Source organism: Canis lupus, chromosome 9 (assembly GCF_011100685.1).
Source record: "Canis lupus familiaris isolate Mischka breed German Shepherd chromosome 9, alternate assembly UU_Cfam_GSD_1.0, whole genome shotgun sequence".
In the NCBI taxonomy this organism is placed as follows: Eukaryota; Metazoa; Chordata; class Mammalia; order Carnivora; family Canidae; genus Canis; species Canis lupus.
In genome coordinates this window covers 1,265,235-1,288,060 of record NC_049230.1, presented here as the reverse complement: position 1 = coordinate 1,288,060, position 22,826 = coordinate 1,265,235, and the positions used below count along the sequence as shown (strand labels likewise).

General features: G+C 66.2%; 3 protein-coding genes across 7 annotated transcripts; 1 reads left to right on the top strand and 2 right to left on the bottom strand.

Moving 5' to 3' along the window:
- Nucleotides 1–1,187: 1,187 nt before the first annotated feature.
- Nucleotides 1,188–8,508, top strand: GCGR (glucagon receptor). The gene is made up of 14 exons (XM_038546317.1): nt 1,188–1,284; nt 4,735–4,898; nt 5,007–5,109; nt 5,690–5,797; nt 5,868–5,989; nt 6,070–6,176; nt 6,253–6,409; nt 6,491–6,650; nt 6,731–6,791; nt 7,070–7,139; nt 7,406–7,494; nt 7,572–7,710; nt 7,800–7,841; nt 8,077–8,508. The coding sequence occupies exons 2-14, from the start codon at nt 4,842–4,844 to the stop codon at nt 8,347–8,349; spliced, it is 1,488 nt and encodes a 495-aa protein (XP_038402245.1). The 5' UTR covers nt 1,188–1,284; nt 4,735–4,841; the 3' UTR covers nt 8,350–8,508.
- A 3,786-nt stretch (nt 8,509–12,294) lies between these two features.
- On the bottom strand, nt 12,295–20,874 carry MCRIP1 (MAPK regulated corepressor interacting protein 1). Of its 4 annotated transcripts, XM_038546313.1 has the most exons (7): nt 20,805–20,845; nt 20,084–20,163; nt 19,248–19,372; nt 14,701–14,756; nt 14,483–14,601; nt 13,865–13,966; nt 12,295–13,715 (listed from the first exon to the last, which is right to left on the bottom strand). In XM_038546313.1, the coding sequence occupies exons 2-7, from the start codon at nt 20,151–20,153 to the stop codon at nt 13,651–13,653; spliced, it is 537 nt and encodes a 178-aa protein (XP_038402241.1). In that variant the 5' UTR covers nt 20,154–20,163; nt 20,805–20,845; the 3' UTR covers nt 12,295–13,650. The 4 variants fall into 4 exon arrangements, with proteins under 4 accessions (XP_038402241.1, XP_038402243.1, XP_038402242.1 ...); XM_038546315.1 differs by lacking the exon at nt 20,084–20,163 and having other exon boundaries at nt 20,805–20,874; XM_038546314.1 differs by lacking the exons at nt 19,248–19,372; nt 20,084–20,163 and having other exon boundaries at nt 20,805–20,856.
- Nucleotides 20,875–21,238: 364 nt separating this feature from the next.
- Nucleotides 21,239–22,408, bottom strand: PPP1R27 (protein phosphatase 1 regulatory subunit 27). 2 transcript variants are annotated; one of them, XM_038546311.1, is made up of 3 exons: nt 22,068–22,408; nt 21,832–21,982; nt 21,239–21,562 (listed from the first exon to the last, which is right to left on the bottom strand). In XM_038546311.1, the coding sequence occupies exons 1-3, from the start codon at nt 22,255–22,257 to the stop codon at nt 21,427–21,429; spliced, it is 477 nt and encodes a 158-aa protein (XP_038402239.1). In that variant the 5' UTR covers nt 22,258–22,408; the 3' UTR covers nt 21,239–21,426. The 2 variants fall into 2 exon arrangements, with proteins under 2 accessions (XP_038402239.1, XP_038402240.1); XM_038546312.1 differs by having other exon boundaries at nt 21,239–21,550; nt 22,068–22,404.
- Between the last annotated feature and the right edge of the window lie 418 nt (nt 22,409–22,826).

Genomic DNA, 22,826 nt, shown 5'->3' with positions numbered 1-22,826 from the left:
CCTGTGGGCCGGCAGCGGGTCGGTCTGCAGGAAGGAGGGCCTTGGGAGCTGACACCCCCTAAAGTAGAAAAGTTGGGTGAAGATCCCCAAAGACGAAGGACAGCACCTAACAAGGAGACTGGGGGGTGTCCTGGGTGACAGCGGGTGACAGACAAGGGCTGACAGGAGGCCGCAGCCCCACACCAACACGGTTTGCTGGTGGATGGGAGCCCTCGGGACACTGCCAGGTGTCAGAGGCCAGTGGGTGAAGTGCCCCGGGGAGGGGAGCAGGTCAGGGAGAGGGCTCCAGGTGAGGCCCCAGGGTCCGGGTGACACGCAGCTGCGGGCAGGGAGGGAGGACGGAGGGGAGGGGAGGGGAGGGGAAGGGAGGGGAGGGTAGCAGGGGGGTGCGCCTGGGGCCACAGACGCAGGGTGACTTCCTGGGAGGCCGTGACCTGCAGGGTCCAGGATGTCCCGGGCCGAAAGATGAGGCCCCTGAAGTCAGCAGGCGCTGAGCAAGGGCTGGGACTCAGGCCTCAGACCTGGGGGAGGCGAGGGCATCAGGAGGGCGGCTGGGGGCAGAAGTGGGCAGGGGGCGGGACACGAGCTGGCCAGCGACCCCAGGGCAACAGGAGCAGCGGTGGCCAGTGGGGGACCGGCCACTGGCCAGTGGGACTGCTGAGTGGTGCTGGGGGGCCCTGAGCGCCCCCAGCCTTGCCCTCCCCACCAAGTCCAGCATGCTCTACGCTCCCGGGAAAGAATGTCACCCGGGAGCCAAGGTGGGGTAACTGGGGTATTGGGGGGGCAGGCCTCTCGGCAAATCAGCGGCCAGGATCCCAGGAGGGGAGGGTGGCAGGAGAGGTGGGGGCGTCCAGGCGCAGACCCCTCCTGTCCACCCTCCTCCCTTGTCCCCGTGGGGAGCTGCGGACCCCGCCGTGACCCTGTCCGCAGGCCTGTTCCGAGGGGAGGGGGCAACCCAGACCTGGCGGGGGGGCTGCAGAGAGAGTCCAGGGGGGATCTGAGGGCAGGAGTCGGGGGGCAGGTGCTGGGGCGCATTGGGGGCCGGAGGCGCAGGCAGGAGCCGGCGGAGGGGCGGGCGGGGACCCTTGGCTGCCGCTCCCCCTCCCTCTACCCCTCCCGGGGGCCGCCCCCGCCCCTCCGCCTCCGCCTCCGCCGCCACCGCCACCGCCACCCAGCGTCCCCGCTGGAAAGTTTGCGCACCGCTGGCCTCGGAGCCGGCGCCGACCAGAGCTGCCGGAGGCGGAGGGCGGGAGGGTCGGGGCCGGAGCAGGAGCGGGCGGCACGGTGAGTCCCGTCCCCGAGGGCAGGTCCCCAGAGCCCCCACCTGGGCGGGTGCGGCCGGGGCGCTCGGAATGGGCAGCCCAAGATGGCCAGCGGGGACCCCTGCCGTGGGCGGGAGTTCTCAGGGCCTGGGGCGTCGCCGTCCGCACCCTCTGGGCGCCTCTGATCCCAGTCCCTGGCTGCGCCCTTCCAGCTCAGCCAGGCAACCAGTGTGTCCCGTCCCCCCGACCCCGCTCCCCGTGGGGCAGGCTGGGGTCTCAGGGCTTCGCTGCCCTCCCTTCCCTGGGGAAGGTCGCCAGCGCGCTTTGGGGGCGCTTCGGGGACGCTTCGGGGGCACCAGGCAGGCGGTCCTGCGGCTGCGGGGAGCCCTGCACTCCCTGTCTGGCACCCACCCCGAGGCCCTCCCCAGGGGCCCACATGGAGCCATCCTGGAGGAGGGGGCTGGGCAGCTGCTGTCCCCTGCGGAGGGCCCCAGCACCCCCCCCCGGGACCCCCCCAGCGGCATCCCTTCCACCGGTGTCCCCGCTCCCCACCTGGTCAGCTCCTCGGCAGGGCCCACACTTGTCACTTTGACCCCCGGGGAGGCTGGGTCACTGCCCTGCTCTCACCTCTCCAGCGGCCCCCACTGCCACTTCTGGGTGGCAGGGTGTCTGTCCCCACCTGGACCTACAGATCCCTGCTGCCTGCTGCCCGCATCTTCCGGGCTGGTGCTGGCTGCCTCCGGGCCCTTCTGTGCTGGGGGATGAGGGCTGGTGGGGAGCTGCTCTCTGGCTGGCCTCCAGGTCACCCGCCTGGGTGCCCAGGGGAGGAAGCAGGAACCGGGCTCTGTCAACAGCCTTTGGCCCCTGATCCTGCCCTGGGGCCATGACCTTCCTGCTACTTGCTCCGGTTTCACAAACACCCCCACACACACCAACTCGGACCCTTCTGACCCTGGAAGTCTCCCTCCCCATTCGGAGCGCAGGGCAGCAGGGGTGACCCCACGGCCTTGCCTGTGGGGTGGGCCATCCGCCCATCTGGGGGCCCCACCTCCCACTCCAGGCCTGGGGGCCCCCCGGCCGTCCCCAGGGAAATCGATGGGACCCTGGCTGGGCCCTGGCATCTAGAGGTGGCGTGTTCTGGGCAGCCCGGGGCAGGGCACCTGCGTGCAAGCAGCCCAGCGGGGGGGGGGGGGGGGGGGGGGGGGGGGGAGGGCTGGGGCCAGGCCCAGAGGCCGCCCACAGACCCCTGACTCTCCCCTTGACACCCTGCCGGCATCTCCAACACTGAGCTGCTTGGGATGGGAGGGTCCGAGACCCCCGGGGGAGCGGGACCCCCAGGCCCAGGAAGGGGGGAGGGCCTGTTCCCGGAAGAGGGCCGCCCCCTCCCCCCACTGGCTCCAGTGAGGGTAATAAAGTGGAAAACCCGCCAAGCTGGAGGGTGAGGAGGCCCTGGGAGTGCGCCACACCCAGTGCTCGGCAGGCTCTACCCAGGACCCCCTGGCGATTCTCCCCTTAGCCCTGAGGGGACCCTGAGACACTGGCACGAAGGCCAGGCGCCCAGGTCACGGCCTGTTGTGGGCGTCTTGGCCCGGCCCTCGGTCACGGGTGCAGGCCAGGCCTGGTGGAGGCCTCCTCGCCCCACAGCCACTTGTCCCAGACCCAGGCTGAGGGCTCAGGAGCCACAGTGTCTCTAGGCAGAGGTGACAGGCAGGTGGAGAAGCGGTGGGCGGCACCCAAGGGGCTTTATCTCCTGCTTCGGATCAGACCACCCTGTCTGCTGCCCTTCCTTTTGGCGGGGGGGGGGGGGGGGGGTGGTGCTGGGCTGGCCTGCAGGGTAGAGGTGGGAGGAGAGGTGGGCGCAGGGGCCCAAGAGGCTAGAGGCTCTGGGGGGAGGAGGGGATGGGGGAGCAAGGACACTGCCCAACAGGATGCTCCCTGCCCAGCCCTGCAGCTGGGGTGGGGGTGGGACAGCAGAGCTGGGGCCCCCAGGAGCTCAGGGCCAACTGACAGGCCCCAGACCACAGTGTGGAGGCACCTGAGGGGGCCGCGCCCCTGCTCACCCGCTGGAGAAGCGGGAGCCCAGCGTGTGCCGACCCTCAGCTGTGCCAAGCCTCGGGCCTCAGGCCCCTGCCCGGGGCACCCTGAAGTGAGGCTGGCCCTGCAGGACAGGGCGCGTCACCTGCTGGCCCCTTTCTGGCCCCGGGACCAGGGCCCATAATTTGACTTCTCAGGGCCTCGTTCCCTTGCGTGTCTTGTGGGGTTCCCTACTGCCCCGTCACGAGGCGTCAATGAGCTTTGCCACCTGAAGAGCAGGGTGGACTGTCGTTTCCAGGGCCCTCCCTCCTGTGGGGGCCACTGAAGCCCCGTGAGCCCCGGGACGACCCTGTGCCGAATGAATGAGGTGGACACCCAGGGGCCCAGCCAGGGGCAGGGGTGCGGCGCGCGCCCAGGGGCCTCCTCGGCCAGCTCGCCCCAGCTCCACCCACTGGACCCTGATGGGCGAGGCTGAGCCCCTCCACCTGCTGCAGCCTGACCCCTGGCTGCTCACTGTCTTCCGGCCTGCTGGTCATCGTCCATCCATCCGTCCGTGTGCGCACCCGTCCATCCATCCGTCACTTGCTCCCTCCTTGCCAGGGTGCCAGAGAAGGGAGCCTTCACAGCCCTGGAGTCATTCCCGCAGGGCCACACCCAGGCTCGAAGGGGCCCCCCCGCACCCCTGTGGAATTCAGTCAGAGCAAAAGCAAGCAAGGAAAGGAGAATTAATAAGGCCTGGTGCCCCAGATCTCCACCCAGACTTGGGCCAGGCCCAGGGCAGCCCTCCTGCTGGCACCACCAGGGCTGGGGGCCCGTGCCAGGGGCCTGGCGCCAGCACTAATGATCTCGAAGGAATATGCAGCCAGCCACCTGCACGATGCGCCCCAGGGGACCCCGGAGGCCGGGCCTGAGCCCCAGGAGGGGCCCGGGGGTGCACCTAGATCCCCCGCCCCGGGGAAGGGGCACGGGAGGGACAGGGGCCATCCGGAGCAGGTGCCCTGGGCAAGGCCGGGGCTGGCTCTGTGATGGATGGCCCTGGCACCGCCCCAGCCCAGCTGCCTTTCCCAGGGGCTAAGAATAGGTGGGGAGGACGGCAAAGGCCGAGGGAGGAGGTGGATCCCGGGAGGCTGCTCCTCCTTCCGGCGGCGGCTCTGCCACCAGGCAGCGTGGTGGCTCTGCCAGCCAGCACCGAGGGGTGGGCTCCGGGCTGTCAGAGCTGCAGGGAGACGCCACCGGCCGTGGGAAACCCAGCCCGCTGGGCGGCAGGACCCCAGCCCCGTGACTGGCAGCGAGGGACTACTTCTGGCATCTTCTCCCTCCGGCTCCCACTTCATCAATAGGCCAGGAGGCTCGGGGGGCGGTTTGAGGGAAGCAGGGCAGCCCGCTCATCACAGCAGAGCCCAGCCGGGTCTCCTCGCTGATGGGGGTCCCCCCACAGGCCCTGCCGCTCTGACCGAAGTCCGCAGAGGAGTGCGTGTGCCCACGAGGACCCTTTGCCCCAGCTGTGTGGCCCCAGCCAGATGTGGGGGGAGGCTGCTCAGAGGCATGCCCCCCGCCCGGCCACGCTGCCCCCACCTCCTCCTCCTGCTGCTGGCCTGCCAGGTGAGCCCCACTGCCCGCTCCCCCGCCAGCCCCCTGGGGCCCCATCTGCTGCCTGCTCCTCCGGCTGACGTGGCTCGGTCCCACCTGTCCCTTCATCTGTCCCCCCAGCCACAGGCCTCTTCTGCCCAGGTGATGGACTTCCTGTTTGAGAAGTGGAAGCTCTATGGTGATCAATGTCTCTACAACCTGAGCCTGCTGCCCCCACCCACTGGTGAGCCCCCTGCCTCCCCTCCACGTCCAGGTCTTGGCTGGCCAGCACCTACTGAGCTCACGCCCTGGGAGCTCCAGGCCCGGTGGGCAGTGTGGTAGGGGAGGCAGCCCACGAAGCCCACCCAAGGCCCGGGTGGGGGGGAGGTGGGCTCCAGCAGGGACAGGACACCCCCTTCTATACCAGTTCTGAGGGTCCCTTAGGGTATGGCAAGAGGTCGGGATGGGGGTAGTTGCCAGGGGGCGAGAGCCATCGTCAGATGGGGGCAGGGGCTTGCACTGGGCAGAGGAAGGAGGGCGTTTGAGCCACAGAGGTCACGCTGGAGCCTGGAAAGAAGCCACAGATTGGGGTGCAGCCCCCAGAGCGGGGAGCACTGCAAGGGGGCCACTGGGGAGAGGACCGAGCTCGGGTGGGCTTGGGGCACGTTGGAGACGGGAGGTGTGCGGGGAGGAGGCTGCTGGGGCCCCGGGAGATGTGGCAAAGTCTGCGTGCTGGGGCACAGGGGGTGATGCGCAGGGCACCTCAGAGGGGACGACAGGGGCCCAGCCCTGCTGAGGGGCCCCGCCCCCACCCTGCGTTACAGAGCTGGTCTGCAACAGAACCTTCGACAAGTACTCCTGTTGGCCCGACACCCCTCCCAACACCACGGCCAACATCTCCTGCCCCTGGTACCTGCCCTGGCACCACAAAGGTAACTCCGGGGAGGTGGGGGAGGCTGAGGGCCCGGCTGGGGGTCGGAGCTGACTGGGCTGCCCCTCCAGTGCAGCACCGCCTCGTCTTCAAGAAGTGCGGGCCCGATGGGCAGTGGGTACGCGGGCCCCGGGGGCAGTCGTGGAGAAACGCCTCCCAGTGCCAGCTGGACGGTCAGGAGATTGAAGTCCAGGTCCGCAGGGGCGCCGGGGCCGGGGGGCCGGGGGGCGGGTGCCTGGCCCCCCAGACCTGACCTGCCACTCTACTTTGTAGAAGGAAGTGGCCAAGATGTACAGCAGCTTCCAGGTGATGTACACGGTGGGGTACTCCCTCTCCCTGGGCGCCCTGCTCCTGGCCCTGGTGGTCCTGCTGGGCCTCAGGTAGGCTGCTCGGCCTGGGCACGGCCCCCTGCGGTGGGCAGGGCGGCGGGCAGCCACTGACCCCCGGTCCCCGCAGCAAGCTGCGCTGCACCCGGAACTACATCCACGCCAACCTGTTCGCCTCGTTCGTGCTCAAGGCGGGCTCCGTGCTGGTCATCGACGCGCTGCTCAAGACCCGCTACAGCCAGAAGATCGGCGACGACCTCAGCGTGAGCGTCTGGCTCAGCAACGGGGTGAGCACCCCCTTCCCCAGCCTCTGGGGCCCAGGGTGGCAGGGGCCGCGCGGCCCGAGCTCATGCTGCCCCTGCGGCCAGGCGGTGGCCGGCTGCCGGGTGGCCGCGGTGTTCATGCAGTACGGCGTGGTGGCCAACTACTGCTGGCTGCTGGTGGAGGGCGTGTACCTGCACAGCCTGCTGGGCCGCGCCACCTTCCCCGAGCGGAGCTTCTTCCCCCTGTACTTGGCCGTCGGCTGGGGTGAGTGGGCTGCGGAGGGCGGGGGGCGGGGGGGTGGCGGGCATGGGGAGGCGGGGACCACAGCTGCCCCCTCCCCGCAGGCGCCCCCGTGCTCTTTGTCGTCCCCTGGGCCGTGGTCAAGTGTCTGTTTGAGAACATCCAGTGAGTACGAGCTGAGTCGGGGAGGGCCCGGGGCGCCCAAGGGCTCACCCCTCCTGGCCGCCGGCTCCGGTGGGTGCTGGCGGGGGGCTCTGGGGAGGAGCCGGGCACCAGGGGACGGGGGTCCTCCAGCCAGAGGACGCACTGGGTGGGGAAGCGACGCTGCCCCAGGACGGGGCTGGTTTCTGAGTGCCTCCCCTCGGTTCCCAAGGCCCTGATTGGACCCCCTCAGTGTCGGGGGGTGGGGGGTCCGGCAGGCTGTGAGCGGGCCCGCCCTGCAGGTGCTGGACCAGCAACGACAACATGGGGTTCTGGTGGATCCTACGCCTGCCGGTCTTCCTGGCGATCCTGGTGAGGCGATGGGGCACCTGCTGGCCTCGGGAGGGTCTGACTCCGCCCTGCCTTCCTTGTCGGCCTGCGGGGCCTGCGGAGATGGATGACATCCTGCCTGGGACAGGGAGGGGGCCCTGGCACCGAGCCGGGACACAGGCCGGTCCCTGGCTGGGTGCCCAGCGGCCCCGGAGCCCTGCGAGTGTGGCCCATGCGGCTGCCAGGTCCAGCTACGGGAGGGTCCAGGGGGCCCGGGCACCGCCCTGAGCCGTGCCCTCCGCACGCAGATCAACTTCTTTATCTTCATCCGCGTCCTCCTCATCCTCATGGCCAAGCTTCGGGCCCGCCAGATGCGCTACAGCGACTACAAGTTCCGGTGGGTGCGGGCGGCGCGGGCCGGGCGGGGTGGGCGGGGGCCGCGGGGGGCGCGGTGGCTCAGGCTCCCACCCGCAGGCTGGCCAAGTCCACACTGACCCTCATCCCCCTGCTGGGGGTCCACGAGGTGGTGTTCGCCTTCGTGACGGATGAGCATGCCCAGGGGACGCTGCGCTCTGCCAAGCTCTTCTTCGACCTCTTCCTCAGCTCCTTCCAGGTGCCCGCCCCGCCCCTGTAAGCACCTGCGCGCCCCCCCCCCCCCGCCGCTCCCCCACCCCAGCCGCCCTGACTGTCGCCTCCCCCCAGGGCCTGCTGGTGGCCGTGCTGTACTGCTTCCTCAATAAGGAGGTAGGTGGCAGGGGAAGCACAGGCGCCCGGGGCAGGGGGGAGCCCTCCACGTCCACCTGCGTTTACTGGGCGCTAGACCCCGACATGGGCAGCCTCAGCCGCTCCTCAGGGAGAGCACTCGACGGGGGTGCCCAGGCATCGGGGGACCCCCGTGCTCCATGGCGGGGCTGGCCTCGCTCGGCACCCAGGGCGCCCCGTAGTGAGCCCAGCCCGTCCTCTGCCCCCCTCTGCCCAGGTGCAGTCGGAGCTGCTGCGGCGCTGGCAGCGCTGGCGCATGGGCAAGAGGCTGCGGGAGGAGCGCCCCCCCAGCAGGCACCCCGACCCGGGCCGGCCCGCAGGCGGCGCCCCCAGCGAGAAGCTGCTGCTTTCCAGGGGCGGCGACGGGGCGGCCCGGGACCCCTCTGCAGACACCGGCCTGGTGGGCATCCCCCCTGGGGTGGCCGCCAGCCCCTTCGAGAGCCCGCAGGAGCCCCCCGGGGCCCCGGTTGGGGCCGGACTCAGGTGCTGAAAGTAGGCCCCACGGGACAAGCCCAAACCTGGTGCCGGCCCGGCGCTGGCCTCCCTTCTGCCCCCTCTGGGGGGCTGGCGCGGGCGGAGGCGGCGGCTCGGGAGGCCCAGGATGCGGTCTCCTCCGACAATAAAGAGTCTGCGGAGCGGCTGCCTGGCACACCGTGGGGAGCTGAGGCGCTGGAGGGGCGGCGGGCAGGGCAGGGCCCCGGGAAGGGGCCTGCTCCCTCCGGAGTCCCCCTTTGGGCGAAAGGGAGCTGGAATCCCAGAGCGGGCCCCAACACCCTCTGGGCCAAAGCCCCCGACCCCCCAAGAGCCAGCACCTGCCAGCACGGGGACGAGCGGGGTGGCTGGCAGCGAGGGGGCCGCGCTCAGACGGCTCCCCAGGCCGCAGGCCGCCGCCCACACAGCGGAGGAGGAAGCCCCGGGCCCAGCGCAGTGGCAGTGGCTCCCCAGACCCCACCTTCCCCCGGGTGGGGGGCCCCCGGCTTGGCTCAGCACAGAGTGGAGCGTCCCTGCCGTCTGGGGGACAGCGCGGCTGAGGCAGGAGGTGTGGGCTGTGGTCACCCGCCGGGGTGCCGGAGCCGGTGCTGGGACGGGGCAGCCGGAGGAAGGAGCCAGCGCCGAGGGCAGGCTGCCCGCCCGCCAGGTGTCCCCTCCAAGGGGCCGGGGGAGGGACCACCGAGCCCTGGGGGGGTGCGGGCGCCGCGCTGCGCGGGCTGGAGCTGCTCAGCAGAGCCAGGCTAATTGGAGAAAATGAGAGGACAGAAGGCCTCTCAGGAAAGGTAAATAAAATTAGTCACCCCGGCCCTCCTGAGGGACCTTCACCCTGCGCCGCCCACGCCACTGCAGGCCGGACGGGCAGCCAAGGGCCGAGGCGGGGCACGGAGGGGCCAAGGCTCGTCGGCGGAAACGGAGATCTTTTGTGGCCCCAGGACTCCTGAGTCGCACGGGGGCTGCAGACCCCGGGAAGAGGGAGGGCCCGACTGGAGGCCGCAGGCCACGGCTTCCCCCAGCCCACGCGAGCCCCGGCCCCAGGCCCCTGCCGGACTTTGATGCCTGGAAGCCCACGAGGGCACAAGTTAGTACGGGACAGTGGCAGTTCTCCTTCACGCCAGCTGAGCCAGGGGTTGGTGACTGCCGGGGGGGCGTCACCCACCCAGTGGCCTCCTGACAGCCCTCTCTACCCTGACTCCCTGCGCCCTCACCCTCCTTCACCCTTGGCCCTGTCCCCAAGGGAACCGGAGCCAACCGGGAGAGGGGAGGGCAGAGGCAGAGGCCTGGCGGGGGCTGGACCTGCCCGGCCTATTGGCCAATAAGCATCGGCTCCGACCAGGCGGGGGGCAGGTGGGGAGGCGGGGGCACGAGCCGCTGAGCCCAGCACCCACATGATAGCCCCTGTCCAGGAAAATGGGCACCCCAGGCCCTGGGGCTCTTCCGTCGCCTCTGCAGTCCTTCACTCCAGGCCTCCAAAGGACTATACGGATCCTGCCGTGCAGGTGTGCACACGTATACACACGTGCTACTAAAGAGTGTGAGAAACAGCAAAGGGGAAAACCTAGACTACAATAAACAGGGATCAAAACAAAACAAAAAAACAATAAACAGGGATCAGACCTGGGAGAGTGGAGAGGTCACCCCCAGGAAGGCAGATGAGTGCATCACTGGGCAAGGGGACATCAAGCAGGCAGAAAGCTCCCCCAGACTACCCTAAAGGGGACCAAAGTAAGTACACTGACGAGAAATTTAAATGACCTGGTGGAGAGTTCAAAACGTAATTAGTGTTAGTACATAGGAAACTAAGTAGATGAAAAAAGAAGGCCATTAGTAACTTCAAGGAAAACAAAAAGTTGGGCAAAAAGTCATAATTCACCACATGGTTTAACTCTGAATTACAAACATAGACATCATAATGTAAATACTGCAGGATGATGTAACCAAAGTTAGGAGAGGAGAAAAGAGCCATCTAGGGAGGATGGTGGGGGGGAAGGACGTGTCTGTATAGTGGCAGCGGGGACAAGAATGAAGTAGGAAAACCGAGAGCACTGTGTGTTTGCCATCTAGAAATAGAAATACAATCAATCAGCTGAAGACTTAGAAATGGTTGTCTGGGGGGGGAGGCGGCTGGTGCACTCCCCGCACAGCCTCCCCTCTTCCTGGACGCTTGGACAGCCTCAGCCTCGGGCCCTGTCCCTGCTTGCCTTCCCTGAGCTCTTTGCACTGCTCAGTCCCCTTCCCCCCCCACTACCCCCTCCCCTCCTCGCCCACAGCGCCCGGAACAGTCCACCTTCTTCCCTCATCCTAGGTGAAAACTACCACTGTCTAGACGATTCCCCATCTCCAGCCCCTGGGCCCCCCAAATCTGCACCTCCTAGAGTTCCCCAAGCCCCCCACTCAGCTTCCTCTTCCCACAGTCCCAAGGTAGCTTGGGGAGGTCTCTGCCCTCCCCCCGCCCCCGGTCTGTTCCCCACATGACAGCCAGAGCAGTCCTTTCACATCCAAGGTGTCACCCCAGGAATCCCATGGAGCCTCCAGATCTCTTATTTACAGAGATGCAGGGGACAGGACACCCCGGGTGGCTCAGCGGCTTAGCGCCACCTTCAGCCCAGGGCCTGATCCTGGAGTCCCAGTCGGGCTCCCTGCATGGAGCCTGCTTCTCCCTCCGCCTGTGTCTCTGCCTCTCTCTCTCTGTGTCTCTCATGAACAAACAAACAAATAAAAAAGAAACGCAGGGGACAGAGAAGCCGGTTGCCAGGACGTGACCAGTCAAACCTGGAATTCAGGAAACTCCATCTTGAAGCAGCCAAGGCCCTTCAATGCATAGACGGGGCAGGGGACACAGCGGGGCAGGTGGGCAGTGGACACAGCTACACCTGGCCTTCCCGCCCCGGGGCCATAACCCGCAGGTTAAGGTGTCAAGGGAACACGGACTGGGGAGCAGGTATTTGGGGATTGCTGTTCATGCTCAATACACATAAACATGCTCAGAGCACATGTTCAGTATTTACTGAATTAAAACTGATAAAATTAAAAGTCCAGGGACGCCTGGCTGGCTCAGCAGCTGAGCACCTGCCTTCAGCGCAGGCCATGACCCCAGGGTCCTGGGATCAAGCCCTGCATCGGGCTCCCCACAGGGAGCCTGCTTCTCCCTCTGCTGTGTCTCTGCCTCGCTCTGTGTCTCTCATGAATAAATAAGTAAAATCTAAACAAAACAAAATTAAAAGCCTAAAAATTTGAGTAGGACCCGTCTCCAAAAGGTCACCATTTCACTTGCAGACATAGGGTGGTTAGAACTTGCCCCACGGAGTTGTCAACAGTGATTGGAAGTGATGTGCGCATGTGCAGAGTAAACCGAGGGCCAAACCGATGCTCCCATCCTCCCTGCACCCGAGGCGGAGTCTGCGGCAGTGCCACGCAGCCCGGGCCTGGTGAGGGCCCCCCGCACCCTGGACAGGGAGCAGCTGGGGCTGCCCTCAGCCCAGACAGCTCGTGCCCCTCAGAGAGGCGGGCCCTCCGCCCTCCCACCACCTGTGCCCCACCTCCCCCTCCACCCACGCCGGCCCCTGGTCCCCACGACCCCCTTTAGGGCCACACGGAGTGACCCCCCCCCCACCCCGTCAGGGACGTCTGCACACCCAGCAGCATGCCTCCCTGCCCCTGCCCCCAGCCGGGCTGCGCCCTCCTAGCGCGTGGACTCCTAAGCACATTCCCACCTCCAAGGTGTTCTTGGCAGAAAGACCACAGCCTGAGGGCCTCCGCCTCCCAAAGCAGCTAGGTTGGCAGGGACGCTGAGTGACAAGCCTTTGCGGGGTCCCCTGTGGTCCGCAGGGGGGTACAGGCCCACAGCTATCACATCGCACAAGAGGCCAAGGAGGGGAGCTGTAGGTATCCCAACCCCTCAGCAAAACACCCCACAGGTCCCCGGGGAGCAAACAAGGCCATGTGGTTAGAGACTTGGCTCAGGGCCCGGCACCAGCCAGCGCCCACTGGCAGCGAGCCCAGGCAGCTGTTTATTACATGACTTGTCCTTCCTGCGCCCTGTCCCTGGGGACCACCCCCCCATGCCGAAGAAGACACCTCCTGGAGTCACCTGTAGGGCCTCAGAATACTCTTCCAGGAAAGGGTGTTCCCAAAATAAATTCGTTTGGCTATCTGGGCCTGGCCTAGCAGGGCTTTCCAGGTCTGAAGGTCAAGTGCGCCTGGGTCTCTCGGGGCCCAGTGGCCATCCTTCCCCTGGGGCCAGTGTGTAGGTCCAGGGCCCCCACCCGGAGGGGGCTGGTCCCTTGAAGAACACAGGAAGGCTGCCTCAGCCTCCCTCCTCCAGAAACCCCCCACCCTCTGCCTCCCAGTGCCCCCCCCCAGGAGGCTTGAGCACCCCCTAGAAGAACTCAGGGACCAGATGGAATTTCTGGGTTCAGCAGCCTGGAGCACGACCCTGGACGTCCAGCCCTGAGTGGGCTGCTGGGACAGGGGCCTGACAGACCAAGGGGCCAATCCAGTGCCACCTGCCTTTATTCACTGGCCCTTGGGCTCCAGTCATAGACACTTGGCTTTTGGAGGGCACAGGAACAACAGGGGACCCTGGTGACCACCCTGGCACATAGTTCGGGGCCAGGATCAGCCCCATGCCCCTGTCCAAAGGGACTGCCGGGGCCACGGGGCCGCACACAGCAAGGGGGTAGGCCTGGCTGCCCAGGACCCTCGTGGAGGGGGGTGCTCGGTGGCATCGCAGGCCTGGAGAGCTGCTGCCATCCTGAAGCTGATGCAGGGGAGGACGGGCCAGGCTGGACAGCAGGGTGAAGAATTAGACGCTCCCCAATGTGTCCAGGATGGAAAAGCAGCAGAGGGTGGGGGGGGACACGGGGTGTGAGACGGGCCACCTTAGGGACAAGCCTGGGCCCACCAGCCCGGGGGACAGCAGAGGGCCCTCATTGCCTTCCTGACCTTGGAAAAGCTGGGGGGGAGGGGCGGTGGAAGGTGATGGGAAGCGGAGGGGAGTCAGGGTCAAGGCCCTGGGGTGGGGGCAGAGCACGTAGCTCTAGACACAACCAGGGGGAGAGCCGGGGCTGGCGGGGCCCAGACCCCCCCCAGGGACAGGGGCAGCCTGACGGCCCCTGAGAAGAAAGGAGGGGCCTTGGGGAGGAAGGGCAAGCCCTGGCCACTGACCACGCCCCTCCTGGTCCTGGGGTTGACAGCCCTGCGGGCGCACGTCCCCCCCCCTTCCCAGGAGCTGGGCCCACAGGAGACCACCATGAGGCGGCACCCGGTCTCCCAGAGGCCAGGGGAGGGACCCCAGTGCCCTTCAGGACTTCTTGGTGTCCGGCGTGTTCCGGCGCTTCAGGTCACTCAGGTCAATGGGCTTGAAGGCTGTGGGGGGATAGAGTGGTCAGTGGGGGCACAGATGGGAGGCAGGGCCTGCGCCCCAGACCGCCTCCCAAGTAGAGGGGCCTTCCTGCCCGCCCCCCAGCACTGCCCCTGGCCAGGCCACTCCCTGCTAGGTCCGCTCCTCCACTCACTCTTCAGACTGGGGTTAGGGACCTTCTCCACGTACTCCTCCACCAGGCCCCGCTCGCTGCCTGACATCTGGCTCCGCAGATCTCGCTCCACGCCCTGCCAGGCTGCCAGAAGCAACGAGGTGGCATCAGAGCCCCCAGATGGCTGCGCAGCGGGCCGGGTCCAAGCGGTCAGCCCCGCACCCCTCCCCGGCCCTCCCCTCACCCCCCACCTCACAGCCCGCAGCCCCCCCGCCGGCCTGCTCCCGACCTGAGGCTGTCCTCAAAGCACCCCTCTCCCCTCCCTACACCCATCCCGGCTCCTAGGGGGCCCGCCCGCATCTGTACCGTGACCGGGGCCCATGGGCTCTCGATCCTCCACTCAGGCTCCGCACCTTTCCCTGCTCCCCCAGCCCCTGCCTCCTGGCACACGGTCACGACACATGGCTGCCCCTACTTGCCCGTCCTGCACGCGGCTCCCGCCCCTGCAGACCTGCCCAGCTCCCATGCTCCTCCCCCGAGGAGCTGCCTGCCCCCACTGGCAGCACCAGTCTCCTCACCAGGCAAGTCCCCTGTGGACCTGGCCCCCGGCCCTGAGGGCGGGGTGCAGAGGAGGAGGGCTCTGGGGAGCTCCCCACGTACCTTCGTAAATGAAGCGCACATTCTCCTCATGGGCCGGGGTGAAGATCTCGGTGCTACTGGGGGGAGACCGGGGGCTACTGTTCCTCTTGCCGTTGTAGACGACTCTGGAGACAGGGGAACTGGGGGTGCCCGGCACATGAGGGTGGGCTGGGGGCAGCGGGGCCCACCCTCTCCCCTCCCCTCCCCCGGGGGAGGTCGCGCCACTGCCCGAGACCCACCTGGTCATCGCGGGGGCGTCTGGTCCTTGCGCTGCACTGCCGGGTCCCCTCGGCCTCTGAAAGGGAAGGAGGGCCGGGAGCGGGACAGTCACCGTCTCCACGGGGCTACGGGGCTGCGGGGAGGGGAGGCTCGGGGAGGCGCGGGCGGTCTACTTCCTCTCTCAAGCTCCCGACAAACTGCTCCGGGCTCGCGGCCTACCAGGAACCCCTCCAGAGGAGGCCACAAGCCGGGCAGACACAACCCCGTGAGGCCGGGGGCCAGCAACCTGCCGTCCACTAGGAACAGCCGAGTCCCCAGCACCCCTGGGCCGGGACCCCTGCCGCCGGGGAGCCCTTCCCCTGCGGTAGGCAGCCTGGTGGCGCCAGCAGCAGTGCCCTGGGGCCGCCTTTCCAGAGGACAGAACACCCGTCAGGAAGGGCTCAGCGACCCCAGGACCCTAACTCTGCCTTCCTGCCGCAGGGCCGGCGCCCTGTTTCCACTGAGTCTGGTTCCCACCCGCAAAACAGGGACGTGCGTCTGGGTGAGGAGCCCGGCGGAGGCCGGGGCCCAGGGGATGCAGGGCATGCGCAGCCTCCGGGGCCTGGGGCCCCAGCACAGACGGGAGGCTGGGGGAAGGCCTGACCCAGGGACAGAGAGCCCGGGGTTGCTGCCCGTTCACAGCCTCCCTCAGCTCAGGTTTTAGCCCCCCGGGGTGGGGGGGTATCTTCAGGCTCAGTGTCACCATAGCCAGCTGGACGTGCCCCCTCTGGCTGAGAATAGCACACGGCCAGGGAGCGGCCTGTCCCGGGCCGGCCCCAGGACAGGTTGCCCCTAGGTACTGGGGGGCCCTGGGGCCCCACACAGCCCACAGCATGTAGCTGCAGACCTTCCCAGAGACCCGGAAAGATGGGGCGCTGGGTGCACTTGCTCCCTACTTTGCTCGGTCATCTCATAAATGATCCAGCGTTTGAACACCTGCACGGGTAAACACAAGCCAAGTTCCAAACAAGGGCGACTGAGCATACGGCCAGCTTCCAGGACACAGGGGACCCCGAACCCTGCCCTGCCCCTCGCAAAGTGACTTCTTTCCCGGACTCTGGGGTCTCGCTGCCCATGGTCCTCTTTCCCAGGCACCAGCCCCCCGAACACCAGAGCAGAGGAAAGGCCCACTCTGGCCGAGGACACCCTGAGATACTCGGGCTGTCCTCAGCGGCACAAGGCGTGAAGCTCCAGGAGGACGGGCCAGCCCCTGCCTGCCCTCAGCCAGGCCCTCGTCATCTCCTGCCCCTCTCCCAGCTTGTCCCCCTCAACCTGGGAGACCCCGGCCGCAGGGCACCTGCCCTTCGTGCCTCCCCTGCCCCACTTCAGGCCTCTCCCCGCAGGGCAGCCTGCCCCCCCCACTGCCCAGTCACAGCCCCTGGGGACCACTGGCCTTCATGGGCCCGGGGCCCTCATCTCAGGGTCCCCTACTCACCCTCTCAGGCTAACCCAGGTGCTTACCCTCTCGGCTCCCGCCACCCTGCACACACCTGCCACAGTGGGGGTCTCTGGACACCTCACCTGCTCCTCTGTCTCTGCAGACCGAAGGCCTCATCTGGGCTGGCCCCAGGGCAGTGGGCCTGCGCGGGAGTACCTGTGACCGGAGCACTAGGGCCCCACCTGGAGGACCCAGCCCGGCTGCCCCCGGTTCCTGACTAAAGCAGCAGCATGACATGTGCTCCCTGTCCCAGGCCTGGGCCTCTGTCACCAAAGGCCCGCCCGTACGGACGTCCTACTTCAGTTAGGGAGATTTCTGGTACCCTGGATAAACTAAACTAGGAAGCACCTTTGCCCGGAGTCATACCTTCAGTGGGTTCTCAGAGCCCGGGGGCCAGAAGAACAAATAAAATGACATTTTAGAGGCAGCCCAGGTGGCTCAGCAGCTTAGCACTGCCTTCAGCCCAGGGCGTGATCCTGGAGACCCGGGATGGAGTCCCACGTCAGGCTCCCTGCGTGGAGCCTGTTTCTTCCTCTGCCTGTGTCTGTGCCTCGCTCTCTGTGTCTCTCGTCAGTAAAGAAGTAAAATATTTTTAAAAAATATGGGATCCCTGGGTGGCGCAGCGGTTTGGCGCCTGCCTTTGGCCCAGGGCGCGATCCTGGAGACCCGGGATCGAATCTCACGTCAGGCTCCCGGTGCATGGAGCCTGCTTCTCCCTCTGCCTGTGTCTCTGCCTCTCTCTCTCTCTCCTCTGTGACTATCATGAAAAAATAAATAAAATCTTTAAAAAATATATTTTATTTATTCATGAGAGACACAAAGAAAGACAGAAATATAGGCAGAGGCAGAAGCAGGCTCCACGCAGGGAGCCCGACGCGGGACCTGACCCAGGGACCCCAGGATCATGCCCAAAGGCAGGCACTAAACTGCTGAGCCACCCAGGGAGCCCCTAAAATCTTAAAAAAAAAAAATACATGAATAATCACGCACACCCTGACAAACCATTCTAGTCCCGGGTACGTGTCTGACACAAGGGCCATGAGGCCACTGGGAGGCACACAAGAGCGGCCAGAAAGGCGTCACTCATGAGCACCTAAAGGAAGAGCCACCAGAAAAGGTGGCCTATGTCGGGCCCACTCTCGCCACTGAAGTTGACACCGCTGGGAACATGAACCACACAAGAGCAGGCAAATCCTAGCACTGAGGCTGAGCAAAAGGAAGTGACCCAAAAGGACAGAGGATGGAAGCCTGGGGCCAGGAGCAGGCTGGGAGCAGCCCCAGCAGAGGCCAAGCCACAGAGGCTCAGGTCGGCGGAGACCCATCTAAGGGAACAGCTGGAGTCAAGTACAACCTGGACCTAAGCGACCACTGGACCAGCGTGACAAACCTGCTCAGCAGGAATGGTCTCCGTGGAACACGGGGAGGAAGTGGGTGGTCAGCGAGGCTGCCGTGGGGAGGAGCAGCTCTGAAGGGAGGCTGGAGGCCGGGCTGACCACGGCCACGGAAGAGGCAGGTGTGGAGGGGCCAAGTGACCAGCGCACTGGGGCCAGTGGCCAAGGACCCCTAGCAAGACAGGCCACGCCACGAGGACCACGGAGCCTCAAGTCCAGGAGGACGAAAGCCCGGTGCGCAGGGGGCAGGGGCTGCCGGCCAGACGCCCAGGCCAGAGACCCCTCCTCTCATCTGTCTTCCCTCTTCTGCTCACAAGGACTATGAAGCGCAACTACTTCCCAGCTCTGGGGGCACCCGCGTGGCTCCATCCGCCTTCAGCTCAGGCCATGATCGCGGGTGGAGCTCCCTGCTTGGGGCGGGGGCGGGGGGGGGGGGACTCTGCTTCTCCCTCTTCCTCTGCACCTCCCCTCTGCTCATGCTCCTGGGCGCACCCTCTCTCTCCCACAGATAAAATCTTTTCAAAAAGTTATTTTTTCAACTCTGGACCTTAAAATCTTACTATATACACTTAGTCCCATCAACTCCAAGATACTTTTTTCACTTTAATGGTTTTGAAGTATCGCCACACCTGGCAATTGCCAGTATGTTGACGTTTGCCAGTGTCCTACGGGTTCGGGTGACAGTGATGTGAGGGGCAGCTCAGTTCCTGGTGTCTCAGATCTAATGACACAACAATGGTCTCCTCTGGCCCACGATCCCACCCTTGGCAAGCCCAGGGCCATCCTTCCCAGAGCCGCCAATGTGCTCTCGGGCTACCTCTTCCCATTCGCAGCCTCCCCTTGGCCAGCTACCACCCGGTACGGCAGCACAGTCTCCTGCACCACTCTCCCCCACTCCGGTCCTGACACCCCTCCCCAAAGAATCACCCGCCTGCACACCCTGGGCCCTGTGCTGTCATGGAGCCCCCAGCGTGGCCCAGTCTATTTCTTCAGGTGTCTCTGCTGGGCTCCAGCCCACCCCCAAGCACAGTCTCCGACACACAGCCCCCTCTGCCTGCTGCCATCACCACAGGGAGCCACATGCTGCCCCCCACTGCACACTCTGCGGGGCTCACGGCAGCCAGTGGCTACGTGCTGGGCACACGGCAAGGTCCAAAACAATTCTGTGGCTGGAGATCATCCGTCCCTTGCTCTGCTGCCTCCAGGGAAGCCCCTTTCCCCTCTGGGCCTCACAGTACTCATCTAAGCCAAAGCAGTCCCCAAGGATGCGCGCTAGGCTCTCCTGCTTGACAACAGACAGGACAATCACAGAAAGAGCACACCGTCTAACTGGGCGCTTCTGGGAGTGGCAGGGCCATTGCTGACTATGACACACAGTCCAGAACAGTGCTGGGTGCACCAGATGCGGCGCCAGCCCCTTCACAAGGACCTGGAGGCCCACGGAAGCCCAGGACATGTGAAAAGGCTGCAGTGCCACCAGCTGCCACCCAGCAAAGCAGGGTCTGAGCCCCAAGTGGCTGTTAGCCTCTGAGCCTCCAGGGCCACAGCAGTCAGGGCCAGGCTCAGACACCTCAGCCGACCTGAGCACCCAAGAGCCTGCCAATGGCCTCTCCCACACCCGCTGGCAGGCCCCCTTGGCATCAACGTGGCCCTGCTCAGAGACGAGGAGGGAGTCTCCCCCAATGGATAAGTTTTGTACCTTGCTCTTGCAGGGGAACCAAGGACTTTCTGAGACCTCCTGGGCGGGAGACAGGTCATGGGGAACCCGATGCCCAGCCTCCAGCCCCGCAGTCTCAAATTCTTTCCTCGCACACAGCCATATGCCTAAGGACAGGAGAGGAGATGACATGCTGTTGTTCGGGAAAGTGACAATGAGTGTTCTAGAGCTAGAATCAGTGATGCAAACGGTGGTTGTTCTGTCTTCCTTTGGAATTTCTGATACTTGAATTTTCTTGGATTCCACTTTCCCATGACATTCCTTGTCTCTGCGGTACTGGACACTTTCAGCCGTTAAGCCTTCTAGAAAAAGATCTGCAGAGCAGCCCGGGGGGGCTCAACGGTTTAGCGCCTGCCTTCAGCCCAGGGCGTGATCCTGGAGACCCGGGATCGAGTCCCGCGTCGGGCTTCCTGCGTGGAGCCTGCTTCTCCCTCTGCCTGTTTTTGCCTCTCTCTCTCTCTCTGTGTCTCATGAATAAATAAATGAAAACTTAAAAAGAAAACAAAAAACTGCTATCGACACGGGTGCCAGAGTAGCGCTGCGCTAGACGCCCCAAGGGGCATTCCCCTGAAGACCTCGGATCCAAACTCGAAGCATGCCCTCGCCCCCCCTTCCTGGCTGATGGCAGCAGCTTGCATCCCAAGCAGTAGCCCTGAGCCTGGGCACCCTTACCCCCGGACCCAGAAACCTCAGCATCCCCTAAGCTCACCCCCGTCAAGCCTCCGTCCTGGGTCCTGGAGGAGGCTCCTGCCCGGCTCCTCCTCACTCCCACTGCTCGCTCTCTCTCTCTTTCTCTCTCTCTCAACCCCAGAACTCACTCGCTGCTCCCCGCTGACGTCTCGGGCCTTTGCTCAAGGTGTCCCCGCCGCCCAACAGGATCTTGCTCATCCTTGGGATTCTGCTAAAAGACCGCCTTTCCTTGGAAGCCTCCCAGGGCTGGCCGGGGGGCCTGGCGTCTGCACCTCCACACCCTCGGTGTCACGACTCGGACCCACACGGGGCGTCCACCCCGTCCGTGCAGCACCCCCGCAGCCCCGGGGCGGGCGGGCCCTGCAGACAGCGCGCACCCTGGCCACCCCGCACCTAGCCGCGCACCACCTGCGGGCGGAGGCCGGCACCGCGGGGAAGGCTGGAAAACGGAGGGAAGGAAAGTCTCGGCGGGGGGCGGGGGGGCGGGGGGGCGGCGGCTGCACTCCGAGAGCCACGAAGCATCCTCAGGAACGTCCCCTTTGGAAAACGGAGGGCAAGACATTTGTCCACCCCGGCGGCCGCCCCTTCACAGGCCGAAAAGGGCGGGCCCCCGGCGGCCCCGTGGAGCCCGTGGCCCCGGGGAAGCGGGGCCCGCCACGTCCCCACGCCCCGCTCCTCGCCGCCCCGCCCGCCGCGCGACCCGCGCCCCCGGCAGGCCCAGAAACTCGGGCGCGGCGGAGCCCAGCCGGTGCCCGCCGCACCCTCCCCGCGCCCGCCGCCGCGCCGGGGCGGGTCCCGGCCGCGCCCGCCCCGCCCCCGCCTCCGCCCCCGCCCCTGCTCCCGTCTCACCTCGCCCGCTCGGCCGCCGCCGCCGCCGCCGCCGCCAGCTGGGGCCCGGCCGGAAGTGACGTCACCGAGGCGCGCGCAGGCGCAGGTGCGGGCAGCGCGAGGGCACGTGACGGCCGGCGCGCGCGCCCGGCGGGGCGGGGCCTCGGTGGGGGCGGGGCCGCGGCGGGGGTCGGGGGTGCGGGGTGCGGGGCGCGGGGTGGGGTTCGCACCCCCTCGGGGAGCGCCGCTGAGGGCTGGGTGCGGCGGGGTCCCGGGGGTCCGGGGCTGGCGGGCCGGAGACCTCACAGCCCGCGGGTCGGGGTCGGGGTCTAGTCGGGGGCAGGTGGGGGGTGGGGGAACTGCGCCGGCGCTGTCCCCTGGGCCCCCAGCCTGGGTCGGATGAGCCAGGCGGGGGAGCAGATGGTCCCATCCCCAGTAAAGAGGCTACCACCGGGGCTAGGGAATGACATTTATTGAAAAAGTAAAAAGTGTCACAATAAAAAATTCACCTGGAGAAAAAGCCAGGCCAGAAGTGTGAGGGGTGGGTTGTGCCCAGGTGCGGGGTCCTGGGCGCCTGCCAGCCCCACCGGTGGGACAGGCCCTGGCACCTGGGGGGCAGGAGCCCCGGAAGGGCAGGCGGGGCTCAGTCCATCTTGGTCCCTTGGAAGAGCTCCACCAGGTCCTTGAAGTCCGGGTCGATGAGGTCAGAGGGCAGGTCCCCGTCATCGTTGGTGGCGTCTCTGTCTGCCCCCAGGGAGATGAGGTACCTGGGGTGCAAACTGGCCGTGAGGATGCGGTCAGGAGGAGCACAGGCTGAGTCCTGAGGGGCATCTTGATTTTGTTTTTGTTTTGTTTTAATTTTTCCAGGAGGGGTGAAGAGGAGGAAACCTGATCCTCCAGAAACAAAGGCTGGAGGGAAGTTTAGTTTGCTCTGGGGAAGGCAGGAGGGCAGGAAGGAGACTCGAGAAGCTCCGAGGGTTCCTAGCCGTACGACCAGGGCCCCCTTCGGGGAGACCACGTCCTGGAGCCCCTGGCCTGACCCTCTCACCTGGCTATGTCGGGATAGCCGTCACTGCAGGCGATGTGCAGGGGTGTCCACCCGGTCTCGTCCCGCTGGTGGATGTCTGCGCCGTATTTGACCAGCAGCTTCACGCACTCCAGGTTTCCAGAGAGCACTGCTTCGTGCAGGGCGGCCAGGCCTGCGCAGGACAGGGCGCGAGGGGTCAAGGCCGAGACCTTGCCCTGACACCCCACAGACCCTCCGCTGGTCCGGCAGGCACTCACCTGACGGGTGGATGGTGTCCAGGGCGACTTTCCGAGCCCGGATGAAGCGCCCGACCTGCTCCAAGTCACCCTGGCGGATGTGGTCTAGGAACAGGACGTCATTCGGGAAGCGCACGCTGCGATCCGCCAGCAGCCGCCTGCGCCGCTGCCGGGGGCTGTAGCGGGCATAGCGGCTGGTCCTGCTGGGCATCCTGGGTGCCGTGGAGGGCCCACCTTGTGGGGACCCTGCTTCTCGGGGAAGGGACGTGTCCGGCCCGGGTCACACAACGCATGCAGTCTTTTCCAGTGCCACCCTGCTCCCGTGCTCCCCTGTGACCAGGGCACGTCCCTCTTATATAGGACTCGCAGCGCTATATAAAGCTGCGCAGTCATGCTCACGCCGGGAGGGGCTGAAACAGAGCAGCTCTGGCCCTGCGCTCAGGATCATGTTTAATGGCTCATCTTTCAACCCACCTGTTGCTGTGCCCCGGCCAAAGGGGTCAGGTCCTTCCTGGCCACTGTCGTCTGCTCCACAGCTGGGCCTAGAAGGTGTTTACAGAGGACAGGAGAAGGCACTAGAAGGACAGGACCCATAAGGAAGACAAGTGGGTACCAAGGTCACGGAGAAGACCCAGGCATCTCCCAGAGACCTGGTAACTCCGAAGAAAGGCCGTGATGTCTGGTGAAGGTGGCTGCTTCGACCTCCGGGAAAGCCAGGGGCTGCCCACAGCTGAGGCACAGGGCCCTGAGCATGACAGAGAAGGCCCAGCCCCGTCCGTA